Genomic DNA, 19,477 nt, shown 5'->3' on the forward strand with positions numbered 1-19,477 from the left:
CTTGCTTCTAGCACCTCCCAGCTAGTCCCTTCTGCAGACTGATCTTTAGTGTTCCACCACCAGGATCAGAGATCTAAGTCGTTGTCTTTTGTGTCCTCCCTGGGGGGCTCTTGGGTGGGCGGCTCCCACCACTCTTCCTCATCTAGCCATTCCTTGACATTTGTTCACCTGAACTTTAAGGAGATAAACCTGTTTTGAATCCAGCTGTGCTTGTGGTGTGTTGTAAATCATGCTATTTTTATTCCATCATGTCTTGGGCTCCTTTAGAGGGAAGAACAGTATATAAATACAAGAAGTAAAATAATAAATGACAAAATGAAGTCAAGGAAACCAAGGTGCACGTATTCACTCATTTGGATCCAGCTCCCCAAATTACTGCACGTGTTCTTAATGGCGTCACTTGCAGTGCATGCTTTCTCTCTCCCAAATAGCCAGCTGTCGGGCTATGGGGGGGGGGGGGCGGCTTCCAACATTCCTCTGCAGTCCAGTCCCTGACACCAGAATAGGGGTCCTCATTTGGATTGGGGCCCTGGCTTGCGGATGGTGGTAGGGATAATTTGGATAATTTATTACGGTCAAAGACCAGCTCGCATAACACAATAAAAACAGCATTCATAAAGATAAAATATACAATCAGAGCAGATTGCAGCAATACCTCATGAGTTAAAATTGAGATATATACCTGTACAACTGAGATTTGGGCTACCATAAAAATTGACCCTGAGGCACCCCAAAGAGCGACTTCAGCATTTCCCTAGTAAGCTATTTTATTCCAGAGGATGATCTGTGCCTACAAATCTGGGTGCAGAATCTGGCTACCAGCCAGGTCGTCTTGTGATCTTTGCCTAAGAGGAGAGAATTAAGTTTAGACTTGTCTGAAAGATCGGCGAGCCTCTTCAGCAAAGGATCAATGGTGTCTCTACGAATCTCAACATAAAAAGGACATCTAAAAATATATATGTTCGGGGCTTCCTATTTCCCCTAATGGGAAGGTGCAAAGTTTCTGTGCGTACAGGACTCTTCCATAGGAGCCTTCCAGAACCAGTGAGGGCAAAGCTGAGCTTCTAGCAAGAGTGAAAGCCCTTCTTGTGTTTCTGGATGTGAGGAAATAGAGATATGTTGCTGGAGCAGCTATGTATCTCCCGTTTTCTATGATTTTATAATCAGGGACCCTTGTACAGTCCTGTTGTCTCTCTGTGTCCATGATTCTTTGCCTAACCATGGTTGGCCCAGGCCCAGTTATGAGGGTTTGGGGAGCAAGGCCCAGTTTCTGAAGAGTGTGAAACTGGTCGCTCAGAATATATGGGGCTATTCCTCGGGGGAGCAGTTTCAGAGTTAGCCAGAGTTTTCCCTCTTTGCCCTTGCTACGGTCCTGATCCAGATCAGCTCCTTTGCACCTGCAATTTGCATGAGAAAAAGTTTTCCCATTCATTTCAGTGGCAACTTTCAACCATCCATAGACACTGCAGGTGCAGGGGGGGGGGTCAGATCAGGACCATGGGTTTGGAGTGGGGGCAAATAGAAAAAAGTTCCCATCTCTCATGCTGTCTGACTCAAAACCACCACACATGACTATTTCTGAAAGAAGATAAAACCCCAATGAATGCAAGAGCAAACAATGGGATTAACATAATTTATAGTATTTGCCCTACCCTCATTATCTCCAGAATAACAGTCCCTCCCTTCGTTTACAGGTGGTGAAAAGGCATATCAGGCATAGCAGTTGGACAGGGAATGCCCAGGTTTTGTTCAAGGGGTGAAACTTCCCCTTTAAAATCATGTTTTCTTCTAAGCCAGCCACTTAATCCCTTCCTTCTCTGCACTCAATGTTTATTTGGTTAGTATTTCGCAAGATTTATATACTGCTTGAATGTTGTGAAACCTCAGAGGCTTAGAAAAATCTACATTTTAAAAAATAAAGTTGTTTACTTAAGAAATTATGTGCCTGTGTTGAGTTTTCCAGTAACCACTCAGAGCACAAAAGCTTCTGCTGACTTTGTCGTTTGAACCTGTTGCTGGTGTGAATATTTATTTATTGTAATTAAAGCTCATTTTTTCTTCCAGTGAGTCCAACGTGGCATCCATGGCTATGCTCTACTTCATTTAACCCCCCCCCCCCCAACAACCCTGAGAGGTAAGGTTAGGGAGAAAAACAGTGACCAGCCCAAGGTTGCCCAGTGAGCTGCATGGCCAAGCAGGGATTTGAAATCTGGTCTCTCAGGTCCTAGTCTGACACTCTAACCACGATACTACACTGCCTCTATAATCTCTGCATCCTCAATCCAAGGCCTCAATCCAATCATGCTTTGTCTGTCATGAACTAGACAATGGAAGATAAGAAGCTGGAGACTGGGATGGGATTTGCAGTGCACACTCAAACCTCAGCCTCTTTCAGCATTGTGCATTGATATGATGCAGAGGTGAGCTACCTATGCCTTGTGGGAGATGTGCAGCACCCCTACATCTCCTTTGGTGCAGGCTCCTCAAATTCTCCTTGCCTTGCACATACTGCCTCTGCCATTGTTGAAAAGTGCCACCACTACAGCAAAATATTGCTGAGACAGGAATAGATTCCTGCATGCAGACTGCAGAGGTCAGAGTGACCTTTCTGAATGCTTTCTGTTCCCCTCCCGCAAAGAGTGGGAAAACGTCAAGTTTGCTGATGACACTGAATTGTTCAAGGTTGTTAAAACAAAAAGAGATTATCAAGAGCTCTGAAAGGACCCCACCAAACTGAGTGAATGGGCAGTAGAACACCAAATGCAGTTCAACGTAAACAAGTGTAAAGTTACCCATGCTGGAACAAAAGACCTTAATTTCACCCTTGCACTCATGGGGTATGAACTAGGGGTGATGGACCAGAAGGAAGACCTTGAGGTCATAGTAGATAGCTGGATGAAGATGTCGACCCAGTGAAGATGTCGGCCTCAGTGTGCAGTAGCTGCTAGATTAGAGACTTTCCACCTCTGTGCTTCCCATTTGTAAAATGGGAAACAGAATTAGAAGGGCCTTAGATGTATCTCAACATGAGTATTACTGTGGTGCTCTCCATGCATAGGTTTGTAAACTTCCATCATGTCATTTCTTACTCATATTTTCTCTAAAAAGTTCCAAGCACTGCAATCTTTATTCATAGGGAATCACTTGTGGTTGTTTTCTGCACCTCTCACAACTCTACAATAATCCTTTTTTAACTGAGGCAACCAGAACTGTACAAACAGTAATACAAATGCAGTTGCATTATGATGTTGGCAGTTTTCTTTTCAATTCCTTTCCTAATGATCTCTAGCACAGAATGTGCCCTTTTCACAGTTGCCAACATGGAGCCACCCAGATCTTGTTAGGCTCCAATTTGCATCAGCCCATCCAGCAAGGACAATTGCCCAGCAACAACTGGAGGGCACCATCTTGACTACCCCTGCTATACATGCCCACTTAAAAGTCAACCCAGTTGTTTTCATTGGGGCTTATTTCCATCAGGTAAGTGCTTATAGGTCTGCAGCCTAAACTGCTTATAAAAACTTCCTTTCCTAATACAGTCGTACCTTGGTTTTCGAACAGAATGTGTTCCGGAAGTCCGTTCGACTTCCAAAACCAAAGCACGGTTTCTGATTGGCTGAAGGAGGCTCCTGCAGCCAATCAGAAGCTGTGGAAGCCCCGTCGGACATTTGGCTTCCAAAAATAGTTCAAAAACCAGAACTCTCACTTCTGGGTTTCAATCATTCGGGAGCCAAAACATTTGGGAATTAAGCTGTTTGAGAACCAAGGTACAACTGTACTTTCCTACATATATGTATGCTACTTGTGTGACTTGATATGTAGGCTGCCGTTGAGAACAGCTACTTGATTTATACACTTTTAGTGCTTGCTTTCTCCATATGCCACTGTTGGAATCTGGATTGTGTGAAAGGATTATCTGTGTTGGCCTGGTTTTGTGGATGGATATATTATTTGGTTCCCAGAAGTGCAAACTGGATTTCGAAGGGGCAGAGGAACCAGAGACCAAATTGCAAACATGCGCTTGATTATGGAGAAAGCTAGAGAGTTCCAGAAAAACATCTGTGTCGACCACAGCAAACTATGGCAAGTTCTTAAAGAAATGGGAGTGCCTGATCACCTCATCTGTCTCCTGAGAAATCTCTATGTGGGACAAGAAGCTACAGTTAGAACTGGATATGGAAAAATTGATTGGTTCAAAATTGGGAAAGGAGTACGACAAGGCTGTATATTGTCTCCCTGCTTATTTGACTTATATGCAGAATTCATCATGCGAAAGGCTGGGCTGGATAAATCCCGAGCCGGAATTAAGATTGCCGGAAGAAATATCAACAACCTCAGATATGCAGATGACACAACCTTGATGGCAGAAAGTGAGGAGGAATTAAAGAACCTTTTAATGAGGGTGAAAGAGGAGAGCGCAAAATATGGTCTGAAGCTCAACATCAAAAAATCTAAGATCATGGCCACTGGTTCCATCATCTCCTGGCAAATAGAAGGGGAAGAAAGGGAGGCAGTGAGAGATTTTACTTTCTTGGGCTCCATGATCACTGCAGATGGTGACAGCAGCCACGAAATTAAAAGACGCCTGCTTCTTGGGAGAAAAGCAATGACAAACCTAGACAGCATCTTAAAAAGCAGAGACATCACCTTGCCGACAAAGGTCCGTATAGTTAAAGCTATGGTTTTTCCAGTAGTGATGTATGGAAGTGAGAGCTGGACCATAAGGAGGCTGATCGCCGAAGAATTGATGCTTTTGAATTATGGTGCTGGAGGAGACTCTTAATCCCATGGACTGCAAGAAGATCAAACCTATCCATTCTTAAGGAAATCAGCCCTGAGTGCTCACTGGAAGGACAGATCATGAAGCTGAGGCTCCAGTACTTTGGCCACCTCATGAGAAGAGAAGACTCCCTGGAAAAGACCCTGATGTTGGGAAAGATTGAGGGCACAAGGAGTAGGGGACAACAGAAGACAATATGGTTGGACAGTGTTCTCGAAGCTACCAACATGAGCTTGACCAAACTGCAGGAGGCAGTGGAAGACAGGAGTGCCTAACATGCTCTGGTCCATGGGGTCACGAAGAGTCAGACACGACTAAACAACTAAACAACAACAAATATTATTTGGTGGCAGGAAATTGTAAGCACAAGCAATATCTATGCACCATTCTATGAGCAATCTATGAGATGATCCTCATTACTGAATGTCCTCTACTTCTTGAATATCAGATGGTTTCTCCTGGTGCTAAAAGGGGTGCAGACCATGGCAAATGAAGAATAGGGCCCAAGGAAAGTCAGTGGGTGATTTTGCAAATCCAAGGTACCAAAGCATGTGCAGAGTGGCTTTCTGATTTTATTTAGTAACCATAGCTCAAAAAATTTCCACAAATATAGAAGAGGCGCTTGTGGTCATGTGGTGGAAAAAGAAAGGAACGGATCTCTAGCAGTAGCTATCTGAGAAACACACTCAGTGAAAAAAGTTAAAGAAAATGGAAAAAGTAAGGGTCAAAAAATCCTAAAAGAGAAAGAGAAAAGGAGGAGGCAAGCGTTGTGGAATGCAAAAATAAAAGGGGAAGGAGAGCAGAGCCAAATGGGAATAACTGGTTTGGGCACATTTTCAAGGCTGATCATGCTGCTTTCTCATTTTTTCTCGGGCTCCCTGTAGGCTGCAACATATTGAAGAAGCAAGGCAACAAGTAAGCCTGATAACTGCAGCCAGCTGACCCCTTGAGTAATATTTGATGGAAACTGGACATTCTCCCACAACCTGGATGGACTTTGGACTTGATCATACTGCAAAATCTGCAGCAATTGCATAACAACCCAGAAATACATGAATAAAGGAGGGTGGGATGAAAAGGAGGGCAGGACGAGGGAGACACTTGGGACGAGTATAAAGGCTTCATGGGATCAGGAAGGAGATATTTGCTCAGTTTGGTCCACAGCTCAACCTAACTGGAGCTCCTCAGATCACAGAAGGGAAAAATCTGGGGTCAGGTAAGAGACTCCCCCTCCCAAAGAAGCACCTTTGGCCATGCTTTTGCTAACTTTTAAATGACTAAAACAATTACATTATTTCAATCTATATTCTGTTAAAAATGCTGAGGGTTGAGGGTCTTCTTTTTCAACACAAAAGACAAAACTTAAAATTTAACTGGTCCTGCTTTTATTTTTGTTTGTTTTATATGCTTTTTTAAAAACAAATATATGATGACTTTGATTACTTTTTGCAAGCTGTCCTAAAAAAAGCAACACCTATAGTAACTCAAGGGATGTGGGTGGTGCTTTGGGTTAAACCACAGAGCCTAGGACTTGCCAATCAGAAGGTTGGCGGTTTGAATCCCTGTGACGGGATGAGCTCCCATTGCTTGGTCTCTGCTCCTGCCAACCTAGCAGTTCGAAAGCACGTCAAAGTGCAAGTAGATAAATAGGAACCGCTCTGGCGGGAAGGTAAATGGCGTTTCCGTGCGCTGCTCTGGTTCGCCAGCAGTGGCTTAGTCATGCTGGCCACATGACCCAGAAGCTGTATGCCGGCTCCCTTGGCCAGTAAAGTGAGATGAGCGACGCAACCCCAGAGTCGGTCATGACTGGACCTAATGGTCAGGGGTCCCTTTACCTTTATAGTAACTCAAGTGTGTAAGCCAAAGTCTCTGCCTTCCTTTACAGTCACTCCACTTCCAGAAGAGAAAGAAGAAGAGACCTTTGAAAAATGCCTTACGTTAGACAGAAGTTCATTGACATTCTGGAAAAAGCAATGGAAGATGGTGAAAAGATGACTCGAGAGGAAATGCTATTTACTTATGACGGAGTTGTGTACCCCACAGCTCTTTGCAGCCCAGAGCAGTTCAAAGCTCTTGAATCTTTTGAGGCAAGAAGTGATGATGTGTTTCTAGCAGGATACTGCAAATCCGGTGAGTGTGTAGCCATGTTAACATTGGTTAAAGTCAAAGTGATAGTGGAAACTGGAATGATAGTATGTAAAAAAAAAAAGTTATTGAATAAATGGCAGTATAATACCATAATTTGCAAAGACCTAAAGGCAGGGGAAAAAAATTATGGTTCTCAAGAACAACAACAAACCTCAGTTCTAATCTTCTGAATATTTTTGGCTGCAGAACTTTGATGACAAAGGGATATGCTACAAATGTAGACATGTTAATGTGGGGAGAGAGTTCAAAAGAGACAGGTTGTTTTGATAGGACACTTGTCTTTACCTGATATAACCACCAAGGGATCCTGATTAGATGTAGGGAGGTCTTTCTCTTCTCCCAGGCAGTTGATGGGATAAGACTTAATGTTAGCATCACTCAGATTAGTTAGTTTTCTGCTGTTGTTTTCTGTCTTGATTTGTTCTTAAATTTGATTTAAGGCCTATTTTAAATAATATTTTAAAACTTTACCATCAAGGTTGTCTAGACACTGCTCTGTCTTGGTAGACTAATGAAATAAACAGGAAGGTAAAGAAACAGCTAGGTGACACTCACAAGTATATGTGAATAAGTCTTTCTGTTTATATAACACACACACCTTAAGTATGATTGCATGTTAGTGAATATTCTATTGCAGTCTTTAAAGATCTCCTTTTTCCTTTGTTTTCTGGCAAAGTAATTTTGCTTTTTGAGGAGAGAAAACAATTATGATAAAAAAAATTGGGAAAGAATGTCTTCTATCAGAGTTTCTTGAAACTCACTATTCTTCTTGCTCATGAATTAATCAGTTCTCCAATTATTATGCATTTGTTGGCAGTCTGAAAAAAAAGCATTTCAAAACTCTGCAATTGCAGAGTTTTGAGAAGTTAAAAGGGAAAGTGAGAGATTGGCTGCATTATTACCAGATAATGGAAGTTTTTAAACTAGACAGGAAAGTCGGCTTCCAGGTGGAAAAATCAAAATTAGAAACTGAATTGTTAGAACCTAGTACTAAGAACTTGTCAAAAATGTATAACTTGCTGTTGAAATGGAATACACAAGATGAAATGGTTAAATCTGCAATGATTAAATGGGCGCAAGATATTGGTCATAACATAATGTTTGCTGACTGGGAAAAGTTATGGACCACCGGGATGAAATTCACGGCATGTAGTGCCTTGAGAGAAAATATTATGAAAATGATTTATAGGTGGTACATGACCCCAGCCAAGCTTGCGAAAATCTATCACTCGCCCGAGAAAAAATGTTGGAAGTGTAAAGAAAGAGAGGGAACTTTCTTTCACCTTTGGTGGACGTGCCCAAAGATTAAGGCTTTCTGGGAATTGATCTATAATGAACTGAAAAAGGTACTTAGGTACACCTTTCCTAAGAAACCAGAGGCCTTTCTCCTGGGGCATAGTCGGCCAGTTGGTTGTAAAGAAGGATAGAACTTTTTTCATGTATGCTACAACAGCAGCAAGAATTCTTATAGCAAAGTACTGGAAGACACAAGATCTACCCACCGTGGAAGAGTGGCAGATGAAAGTGATCGACTACATGGGCTTGGCAGAGATGACGAGCAGAATCCGAGACCTCAGGGAAGATTGGAAAAAATTTAAAGACTATTTAAAGAAATACTCAAAAATCAGTGAATGCTAGATTGATGTTGAATGTGAAAAATAGGGGTTAATAGTGATAAAGGTTAAGTGGAAGAAATTGATTGTTTTTATAATTAATTTGAAAGTAAGGGAGGGATTTGTTAATTAACTAATTTGACATGAGAATGCAGAAAGGGGAGGTATGAGGAAGTCGGGAAAGTAAGGAATACGAAATTAAGAGTTTGAAATTATACGTGTTGTTTTTTTTCTTTATTGTTTTGTTTTCTTTGTTATGGATGGAAAATTGAATAAAAATTATTTGGAAAAAAAATGAAAAAAAAAGCATTTCATTCCCAGCTCTGTGTTTTTCTAGGTACCAACTGGGTTGGCCAAATAGTTACAGATTTAGTAGTCACATCTGCAAAGAAACATGAACCGGAGAAACTGAATGAAAAATTGCTACTTGCGGAATTTCCGTATATTGAAATTGGAGATCTTGAAAAGTATCAGGTTAGTACTCTTTGTTTGTAATGAAACCAGGATTGCTCAGACATCATTGGATTGCCCAGACATAACCCCCCTCCCATTGTCACATTTGTCACCAATGCCACCATGAGTGCCACTACCCTGGTAGAATAGTTCTTAAAGTTTAATGTGGACCTTCCTAAGGAAGAAGAAGAAGAAGAGTTTGGATTTGATATCCCGCCTTTCACTCCCTTTAAGGAGTCTCAAAGCAGCTAACATTCTCCTTTCCCTTCCTCCCCCACAACAAACACTCTGTGAGGTGAGTGGGGCTGAGAGACTTCAAAGAAGTGTGACTGGCCCAAAGTCACCCAGCAGCTGCATGTGGAGGAGCGGAGACGCGAACCCGGTTCCCCAGATTACGTGACTCTTAATCACTACACCACACTGGCGAGTCCTGGGCAAAGTTTTCCCTGATCACTTCCATGAAAAGGGCATTGACTCATTGCACTGACACCAGTGCAGCTAAGGACAAATTTTGTGGTGGGAAAAACTTACCCCTCCCAAGAAGCTTGTGGTTTTTTTAAAAAACCCAGATGCCTTTTGAAGGGGCATAGCATTGTGGCCCCCAATGGAAGGCTCCGCCTCCAAAAATGCCCCAGAATAGTATGCAGTTTTGGACATTCTGGGAGTCAAAATGGCAGCCACCATCTAGAGGCTTAGTGGTCACTAAGGAGAGTTCCATTGCTGCTACTACTCTAGATGTGGCAGCAGGAACAACAAGAACAAGTTTTAAAAGAAGCTGCCCAAAGGAAGGGTTCTCTGCAAATTTTCAGCTCAGCTTCAATTTCTATGTTGAAGTTCTTGGAAGTGTTTTCAAGAGTCATGCACAAAGCTTGGATTGCCCAATCAGTTTTGCTGTTGGCAAATAGTAGAACTGATTATTATTTTTTTTAAGTTGGCTTTAAAAAAAATGAATCATCTGTTTTCCATTTCATGCCTATTAATTTGGCCTCTGGAAGAGGATGAACGGCTATCCCTCCAGGAGAGTGATGTTTACTCATCTCCGCCCTGATAAGCTTCCAAAATCTGTCTTCAAGAATAAAGCCAAAGTAAGTACTGTTATCACAAAAATATTTTAAGTGGTACTCGTATGTAGATCAGCCTTGAACCAGCTCATAACTGTAAGCAAACAAGTCAAGTGCTTTTCAAGGTAGATGTTAACTTACAGCTCAAACCTCTAATAAGCTTTCTTTTTTACCAGCAGCCAGGCTTGAAAGACTGGAAGAACTTAGAGGGTGCTTTTCTGACAAATTGGTACAGTAAAGCATGTGGAAAATTTCACTAATAAAATAACATTAGCACAAGGGCGAAGCATAAAGACTCTTTTGTAACTGATTGGTGTAGCTTTATTATGCATATAGCTCAGATGAACACAGAGGACTCTCCTCACATTATGTAATCTTTTAGTTAACCTGACTTGTTTATTGTTTTCCATACAAATGGTTGTCTAGGATAGGAACTTAACTCTCTTTTTTGCATGTATGCCTAGACTCTGTCTTCTGGGTTAGGGAGGGATATTTTACTATATGTGTGCACGATGTTATTATATGTTGTAAGAATCCAATATACAAACAAGCACTTTAAAAAAATTAAACAAAATCAGATATAACAGAGCATCATAGCCACAACTGCATCTACAATCCTGTTACTTGCACCAGCCAGAGCAGAAGAGTGGTATGGGAGAAAGTTCAAATTCTAATTTTGCTATGCCAGCTCCCAGGCTGGTGTGGGAAATAGACCCAGGCCTGTTCCCATCAACAATGGCCCATCAAAGCTGGTGAAATAAGTCCTGCCAGAACTGCAATGGGCTGGTTTATTGCTTTAATCCTGGTGCTGACATTCTACTCCGACCCTTGTTCCGCTTAAGTAAAGGGACCCCTGACCATTAGGTCCAGTTGCGGATGACTCTGGGGTTGCAGTGCTCATCTTGCTTTATTGGCCGAGGGAGCCGGCGTACAGCTTCCTAGTCATGTTGCCAGCATGACTAAGCCGCTTCTGGCTAACCAGAGCAGCACACGGATACGCTGTCCCTTCCCGCTGGAGAGGTACCTATTTATCTACTTGCACTTTGACGTGCTTTCGAACTGCTAGGTTGGCAGGAGCAGGGACGGAGCAACCTTCTGATCAGCAAGTCCTAGGCTGTGTGGTTTAACCCACAGCGCCACCCGCGTCCCTTAAGTATAATGCAACAATTGTCCCACAGTGTGAGATTTGAAGGTGTGTGTCAGAGCCACCCGAGGTCCCAGCTCACAAGAGACCAAAGTCCAGTCCAAGTTATATACAAAAGGTTTTATTGAAGAACATTGTTGTCGTTACATCCAAGCTCCGTGGCTCCGCATCTGTTACCCTTAGATGTTAGAAGTCCCCTCTGAGTCAGTCCCGCCCCTGCACCAGCTTAAGAGGCTTGTACTGCTCCACCTTTTCCTCTCTTTCCTTTTCCGCAGGGTCTTCCTGCCCCCCTGTGCTCCCTCCCTCCGGGACTCCCCCGAGGCTGAGTCTTCTGACCCCTGCTCCCCCCTCCTTCGTGCTTTGGGACCAGGCTCCTCCTCAGGGCTCTCCTCATTTCCGCGCGCCTCCACATTTGAACTTGGCGCACGTACGTTGCCTCTGACCTTCCTTTCGACCGTTACGCTACTCTCGGTACTACACTCCTCCCCTTCCGGCAGGACGTTTTGCTCCGAACTCCTTCCCCTCTCTGCTTCCTGTTCTGCTCTTTCTGACACACTGGCAACTCCACCCCCTTCACTCCGTTCCGACGGAGAGGCTGGTCCCGATCTCCAGTCCCCACTGGGGATTCCCCCTTCGTTCCCCTGCTTCTGACTGCCTCCCTCTCTACTGCCCCTTGGCCTGACCAGGGGGGCTCCCTTTTGGGAATCCTCGGATTCACTTGACGGACTCACTGACAACCTCGGGTCGTCATCGTCCTCTTCCTCGTCGCCCTGGGACCCCTCCCCCTCGCTCTCTGTCCCTGAAACCCTGACAGTGTGTTTTCTGGCCGCCTTTTGTGTAGCGTGACTTGGTCCAATTTGCACCGCATAGGAAATCCTATAGTAGCAACAGGACATGTATGTACTTGTAAATCAGTAGCTAAAAGCAGCAGGAAAGAAGGTAGCTTTTACCAGATAAAATGAATGTGGATGACAGCCAGTCCTGGGGGTGAAAGCTTCTTGTCATAGAATCATAGAATCATAGAGTTGGAAGAGACCACAAGGGTCATCGAGTCCAACTCCCTGCCAAGCAGGAAACACCATCAGAGCACTCCTGACATATGGTTGCTCTGATGGTGTTTCCTGCTTGGCAAAGGTTAGACAAATTCATGGAAGATGAGACGAGTCATGGCTACTAGTCCTGATGGCTGTGAGAGTGTTATGCCTCTGAGCACTAGTTGCTGAGGAACACAAGAATGTTGCACCCATGTTCAGTTTGTGGCCCTCCCATAGGCATCTGGTTGGCCACTGTAAGAACAGCATATGGGACTAGATGGGCCATTGTGGGATCCTACATTCCTTCCTACATTCTTGTCAATTATGTGCTATGCAGCCCAGTTCTATCAATTTGTATTCAGACATCACAATGACTGCAATGGGTCTCACTCCCAGTGCATTAGATTGCAGTGATAACATGTGGTGTGTTAATTGATTGTCAGGGTACTGTCAGCGGCTCCCGGCTGGTTGCCCAGGGAAGTATAAAGACAAGGAAAAGTTTCTTACCGCCCTTTTTTATTTCAAACATTACAGAGAGAAGCTATAGAACTCAGCCTCTTGGATAATGGCGTTGTCCTGAATGAATCTCCACCCTCCCCGTCTCTCCCACTTCCTCATTCGTCACCATCATCACCTCCTCTGTGGATGCTGCTAAGTGCCCTCTGTCTTTGAGCTCTTTGCTCTCCTACTTTTAAAGCTTGCCAGGTTCTAGGAGATGGTGGGCCTGTAATGCTTTCTAGTGACAACGTGTCTGCCAGCTGCTGCTCTGGTTCTGCCTGTTCCTCATGGCCAATTATTTCCCAACTTTTCCTCTCTTCTGCCTCTGAGCAGTGACCTCCCGCAAATCACTGTTGTAAAGCTATACCGTCTTCCTCTTCCTCCTCCCTGGGAGGGTCAGGTTGGGGAGTGGTCTCCACCACTCTTCCTCCTCAGTCCAGTCCCTGACATTGATTTATGAGAAATATGGTGCATTGTAGATAGTGCAATTCCATCATCTCATACTTATCATTCTCATGTTTTCGTTTTCTAGATATTGCTGCTCATCCGGAATCCAAAGGATGTCGCTGCATCTTTTTTCCATTTCTCGAACACCTTCGCTCCATATCCCCCTTATGATAAATTTGAAGATTACTTCCGAGCTTTAATGGAAGGACAAAGTAGACATTCCCTTTTCCTATCTATGTCAACTATAATAATGCATATAATATGAACAGCACAATGGTTCGCATCTAACAAAGTTGTTCGTGTGCCATCCTCCAAATCTGTTCTGGGAGATCCCCAACCCTCTCAAGCAGATTTGGGGAGTGTGGGGTATGTAGGAAGAGGAAAGGGAGAGGAAGTCCTTGCACAAATTGGATGACTTTGTTGGATACAACCTATTGATTTTATGTCTTCTCTAAAGTCATCCAATGTTGAATTTGAAGGGATTATATTGTAAAGCCTTTTTTTTTTAAAAAAAAACATTCCATTTCATTCAAGCATCATCTGACAGTGGATAATGATCCTACCTTCATCCGATAAAAAATAGTTAACACCAATCACAATTCCCAAAATGAACATAACAACAAATGACATTTAGTTGAAAATGGAAGCAGATGTTTCCAATCTCCTTGAGAACTGAAGAGTAGTAGGAAGGGGAAACACATGAGTCAAAAGCTCCTGTTTGTAACACTAAACTATGGTGTTACATGTACACTTCTTAGGAAGTGTCAGACTTGCTGCTTAGATATCTAGAGATCTGATTTGCATAAGAATCTTTATTGTCATTGCATTAACTTGTACAGGCAGTTCAGACTGAATGCCTCCTTGACAAGTCCATCAGCTGGACAGTCCTAATTCCCATGCTCAAAACCCTGATTTACTATACCATCATAAATTTGTTTTTTGAGATTCAGTTAAATGAGAACCATGAAGCACCAACATTACCCTATGTTGATGCCAGTGCTTCTCAGACTTTTGATACTATTAAGGCCCAGGGTTTGGGGGTGAGAGTTGACGCAAAAGGGAGGCACATTTCATTCCACATCAAAAATACATATTTGTATTTTCATGATCAGTTCACAGAACATTGGGCAGGCATGCTCCTTGCAGCTGAAGGATTAATATTGCTTTCTAGCAGGAGCGCTGTGTATATGGGGTATATGGGGCACAAAGGGCTTCAGCCCCCTCAATATTTTGAGGCCTGGGACTCACCCTTCCCAATATCGAGGGGGCCACCATCCCCTGCCTCCCGTGGGGCAGGAGGCTTGGAGGATGTTTTCGCCATTCCTGCTCCCCCTCCCATGATCGCATGTGATGTCATGCACATGTGACTGCCCCCCCAATGTTGTGCCCAGCTTCGCACGGCTGCTTCCTAGTGCCAAACTTCCCTTTCCCCCAGTTAATCAGGACTTCTGGATAGGGACATACTGGGCAATGGTAGTCCTCAGGTATTCTCTTGACCTTCTGCTGGCTAAGTCACCACTGCTGCTTACAGGTGGGAGAGGAGAAGGTCAAGGCTGCAGTAAGCTCAGTCTGGTGCAAACATACTGATGAAGGCAATCTTTTGCTTTTGCACCATCTCATCCCAGCAGCAACTCAGCTGGTGGGAGGTCAGGTAAGCACCAGCAACCCCACCACTACTGTCCATGACAGTCAGCCATTGTGAAGGCTACATCCCAGTGTATCCTCTTCTCTCCCTCATGATGGTGTGTGGAACAATCCTGCATGGCACATTCCCAATTTGAGGGGTATAGAGTAAGTCTAACATTTATTCCTGAGCTTAGCCATGGTGTTTGCGGAAAATGAAGATGGTTATACGAATTCTATACTTATTCTTAACAGTAAGAGTGTAAGTTCAACCCTATGCATGCCTAGTATGCCCCATTGGGTTCAATGGGACTTACTACAAGATTATTGTGTATAAATTTTGCTCTCACCATTGCTGTATGATCTAATTTTTGCCAGTGCCCTGGGGTTCCTATATTGAATATCTTTGTGTGTGGAACAAATTCATTGATAAAGAAAATGTCATGCCAATAACATATGAAGAGCTGAAAGAGGTAAGGTTAATCATGTTCAGATATACCTTGTAGTTCAGGCAAGTGTTCAGCTAAAAGAGGGTTGCCATATTTCAAAAAGTGAAATATGGAAACCCTAGCAAAGCTGTTGAGCTTTTCCCCCTTTTCTTTTGACCAAAGCTGTTGAGTTTTTGAGCTATTTTTAAGGAAATTCACCAAAACTACACTTCCTACATGGGTTGCCATACGTTTGGATTTTTCCTAACATTTCCGCCTATTTTCGACTGCCTAATGTACATTATTAAAGTCAAAAACTGCATCACAAAATTCAGAGCAATGCAAAAGCAGGAGGACAACAATGTTCCAAGCAGCACACAAGTGTTTGCTTCCATAAGTGAAATAAGCAGAGTCCTCAAATATCTCTTGCATGACCCCATTTCAGGTTGGAAGAGGCCTCTTTGAGCTGAACCTAGTTCAACTGAACTGAGGTTCATACCTGCAGAAGATGTTACAGGCAGTGTTTTGATATATAACTGGAGAACTTGGATTTGAGTCGCCACACCAGGCTATAAAGAACAAGAACCCCAGCAGGCACTTCTGCAATACAAATACATGAAAATACATGAATTGTATGTATGGGGAAAGGCCATTGTTTAGTGATAAAATGTCTGCTTTGCTTGTAGACGGCCCCAGGCTCTATCCCCAGAAACACCATATGTGAGCTTAGACAGTGTAGATAGTAAGAACATAAGACAAGCCCTATGGGATTAGGTCAGTGGCGAGATGAGCGCCGCAACACAATAGTCTCCTTTGACTGGACTTAACCGTCCAGGGGTCCTTTACTGCAAATGGAAGTAAAGTGTGTTGCATTTTGACTTTCCCTAAGCAAGCTGGATTTATTTGTTGGATGTATGAATTTATATAAGTAAGTTTGATTAATTTACTTCATCAAACATCCAATCAGAGTATCACACACATTGCTTTTCCTTTTTCCCTTTGCAGAACACAGCTGCAGGAGCCAAAAAAATAGCTGAATTCTTTGAACTGAACCTAAGTGACGAAGACTGTCTTGGTGTTGCAGAAAGGAGCACTTTCAAAGCTATGAAAGGCAATTCCAAATCAACCCACGGAGAATTTGGTGATGTTCTTTTCCGTAAAGGTAAATGCTATAAAGCAACCTATACTCTTCTTCCAGCTTTGGAAAAATCACCCAAGGCTACGAATAAATAGCTTTTATGCATTGCATAAAAAACAAGATTTCAGGGCAAGCACCCCAAAATTCTTCAGGGGATCTGTATTTTATTTAGAATGCAGAAAAAGATAGTGAAATGTCTAAAAATAATAATAATTGAAAAAGTAACAAAATGGCAGCACCACGAAGGGTAGGAATTGTGTTACTCATCATTTTTAATGCTTGACATTTTATTATGTTTTTATGTGTGCTGGAGGGCACTCAGAGTGGCTGGGGAGGCCCAGCCAGAAGGGCGGGGCAAAAATAATAAAATTACTTATTCACAAAAGTAGTTAATATGCTTTAGTAGTTCCAGTAATGCTTTGGGCTTACTAATGCTTACCTGCAACTGCAAATATGTGATTTCTGGACCACAAATAGAAAATCATGGTTGCTTGTGGAAGTATATATATATAATTTTATATTTCCTTGTTTTCAGGTGGTGTAAGTGACTGGAAGACACTTTTCAGTCAAGAAAATAGTCAGGAAATGGACAGAATATTTAAAGAAAGATTAGCAGGGACCAAGGTGGGATCAAATATAAAATACGATGTCTATTGTAAATAATGAAGACTGAAGAACAGATGTAACTACTAGGAGAGGATTCATAAATGATCCTCTGAATTTCAAGGACAGCAAGAAATCCAGGTTTTTGGAATGAATTCATCAACATTATATCTACACAAAAGGGCAAGAGAAATTATACCAGCTTTTTTGGTGAAAACTTTCAATATGTACCATACATGTACTCATCCTATAATTAATCCTAATCAGATCGATGCCGGATTGTTCTTTCAAAGATATAAACTTTGTAAAATGATATATTTTATTTGATTAGTCTTTTGTTAGTGTAGAAACACACTTTTTCCGTTTCACTAATTTTTCCTCAGGTAGACTAGCCTGGTTATGCATTTTAGATTATTACACTAAACTGTCAAATAGGTGTATTATCCAAAAATGTTTATACTAGGGGTTGTGGCTCTGCTTGTGTTGCTCACCAACCCCACCTATCCACTTGCCAAACTCCCCCCACCTTTTGCCAACCTCCACAAAACTAGACTTTGCCAAACACCCCTCCCCCCGCTTAGACCACAGTTGAGGAATCTGTTTGGTTCTCACCTTCTGGGCTAGCTTTGTGATGTGGGTGGGGCAATCTGCTTGCCAGTCACATGATGGCATCGCAGTATCACATGACTGACAGGTGAGTTGCCTCTCTCTCACACACACTTGTCAAAATCCCATCATCAGAAGTTGCAAGGGGGATAGTCTGTAAAGCCTGCCCTGCTCTGATCCTGTGAACCTTTTGCATGGGTCACCCTGGAGATCACAACCCCTAATATTCAAAGAACTACTCCAGGATCTTTTGTTTCACTTATTCATTTTATTTAATTAAAAATATTTATATACTGTTTTAGATTTCAAAAAAATCAAAAGCAGTACACAACAGAACATTGCAAAAGAATGGCAAAAGACAGTAGATCTATCTGAAAACAGTAAAACATTACTGCATATGCAAGCCAATCCATTAGTTCTGTGTGCAGGCAACATTACTGTTCAGGGAATGCCTTTTTTTATTCTAAGCCTACAGTGCCTCTTAAACAATCACATTGTGCTTTTCAGAATATAGTCAATAGTATGCTCTGCTCTGAGACAGTTCCATAATGACCACAGGAGGCTTTGAACTTCTGAGGTAACCCTGAGTCATTCATAGCACAGTCTTGGGTTCTTCCAACACGGCACCACAGACAGCCTCCATCAGGGAGCTCACTGGGCAGGAGGGTGGGTGATATACCAAAAGGATCTCCAGCCTGTCTCCACGGCACCAGGCAAGTCCTTTAGTGTGGCTCCTAGTGTGAGAACTAGTTCTATGAACTATGACAATGCCTTCTCCTGACCCTCTGGCCTGGATTGGTGTTGCCGAGAGCATCCAGGCAGGCAGAGCTGAATCAGGTTAGTCCCATCCAGCTCCCACCTCTTTGCATTGCGCATTGTCCAGCTATGGAATGTCCTACCACAAGTTGTGCTGATGGCAATAATTCAGTTGGCTTTAAAAGGACATCAGACAAGTTCATAGAGAACAAGGCTCTTAGTCACAATGGTTACCAGGATCAGGGGCAACACTGGAATCCCATTTGCTGGAGAACAAGAGCAGAAGAGGGCTGCTGCTGGGCTTCCCATGGGGGTTTCAGAGGCCATTGTGGGAAACCACATGCCGGACTAGAGAGACAAGAGCTCTTCTTATATTTCATAGGCCCTGGGGCTCCAAACTCAAAGGGTAGGGTTTGAGTTCCAGGAACACCAAGTTAAAGCATTTAAAGCAAAGCTTTTCTGTAAGGGTGTGGTCCCAGAAGTTCATACCCTCCTAGTGTGTAAAAGTTTAAGCACACCTAGTCAGACAAATAGATAGTTCTCTGGCCTCACCCTCACTGGGCAGCTTCCAGCATAATTAAAGCATTCTTTTATGTAAGGGTCTGGTCAAAGCTGTTCATATACTCCTAGTATGCTATAGTTTAAGAAAAATCCAGTGAAGGCAATCAGATAGCTCTGAAACAAGCTTGCTTATGGGGTGAAGGTCATCAATTGCCTTATTCCGTGCTACCCTTTGCACTCTCATTGTTTACCCTCTTGTAAAATGCTCTCGGGACATATTGCCCCAGTTACCTGTGCTCACAGCAACACTTTGACCTATGTTTCTACTACCCTCTAAGGGGAGAAAATGGTCAGGTATTACTGTTTCCCAGCAATTGCTATTCTGAGTTACAGTATGCTACCTCTCTTACTGGATATAATATACAGTGGTACCTTGGTTCTTGAACTTAATCCATTCCGGGACTCTATTCGACTCCTGAAACCATTTGAAAACCAAGGTGCAGCTTCTGATTGGCTGCAGGTGCTTCCAGAACATTCGAAAAACATTCGCAAACCAAACCAAAACACTTACTTCTGGGTTTGTGGCGTACGGGAGCCGATTTGTTTGACAACTAAGCTGTTCGGGAACTAAGGTACCACTGTGG

General features: G+C 42.9%; 1 protein-coding gene across 2 annotated transcripts; it reads left to right on the forward strand.

The window, feature by feature from the left end:
• Nucleotides 1–735: 735 nt before the first annotated feature.
• LOC310841513 (sulfotransferase 6B1-like) lies at nt 736–17,283 on the forward strand. Of its 2 annotated transcripts, none has more exons than XM_083732752.1 (8): nt 736–1,044; nt 6,666–6,910; nt 8,879–9,015; nt 9,990–10,079; nt 13,264–13,390; nt 15,180–15,274; nt 16,235–16,391; nt 16,903–17,283. In XM_083732752.1, the coding sequence occupies exons 2-8, from the start codon at nt 6,709–6,711 to the stop codon at nt 17,028–17,030; spliced, it is 936 nt and encodes a 311-aa protein (XP_083588878.1). In that variant the 5' UTR covers nt 736–1,044; nt 6,666–6,708; the 3' UTR covers nt 17,031–17,283. The 2 variants fall into 2 exon arrangements, with proteins under 2 accessions (XP_083588878.1, XP_083588877.1); XM_083732751.1 differs by lacking the exon at nt 736–1,044 and adding an exon at nt 5,671–5,996.
• The last annotated feature ends 2,194 nt before the right edge of the window (nt 17,284–19,477 follow it).

This window comes from Podarcis gaigeae, assembly GCF_964106915.1.
Source record: "Podarcis gaigeae genome assembly, chromosome: 3".
Lineage (NCBI taxonomy): Eukaryota > Metazoa > Chordata > Lepidosauria > Squamata > Lacertidae > Podarcis > Podarcis gaigeae.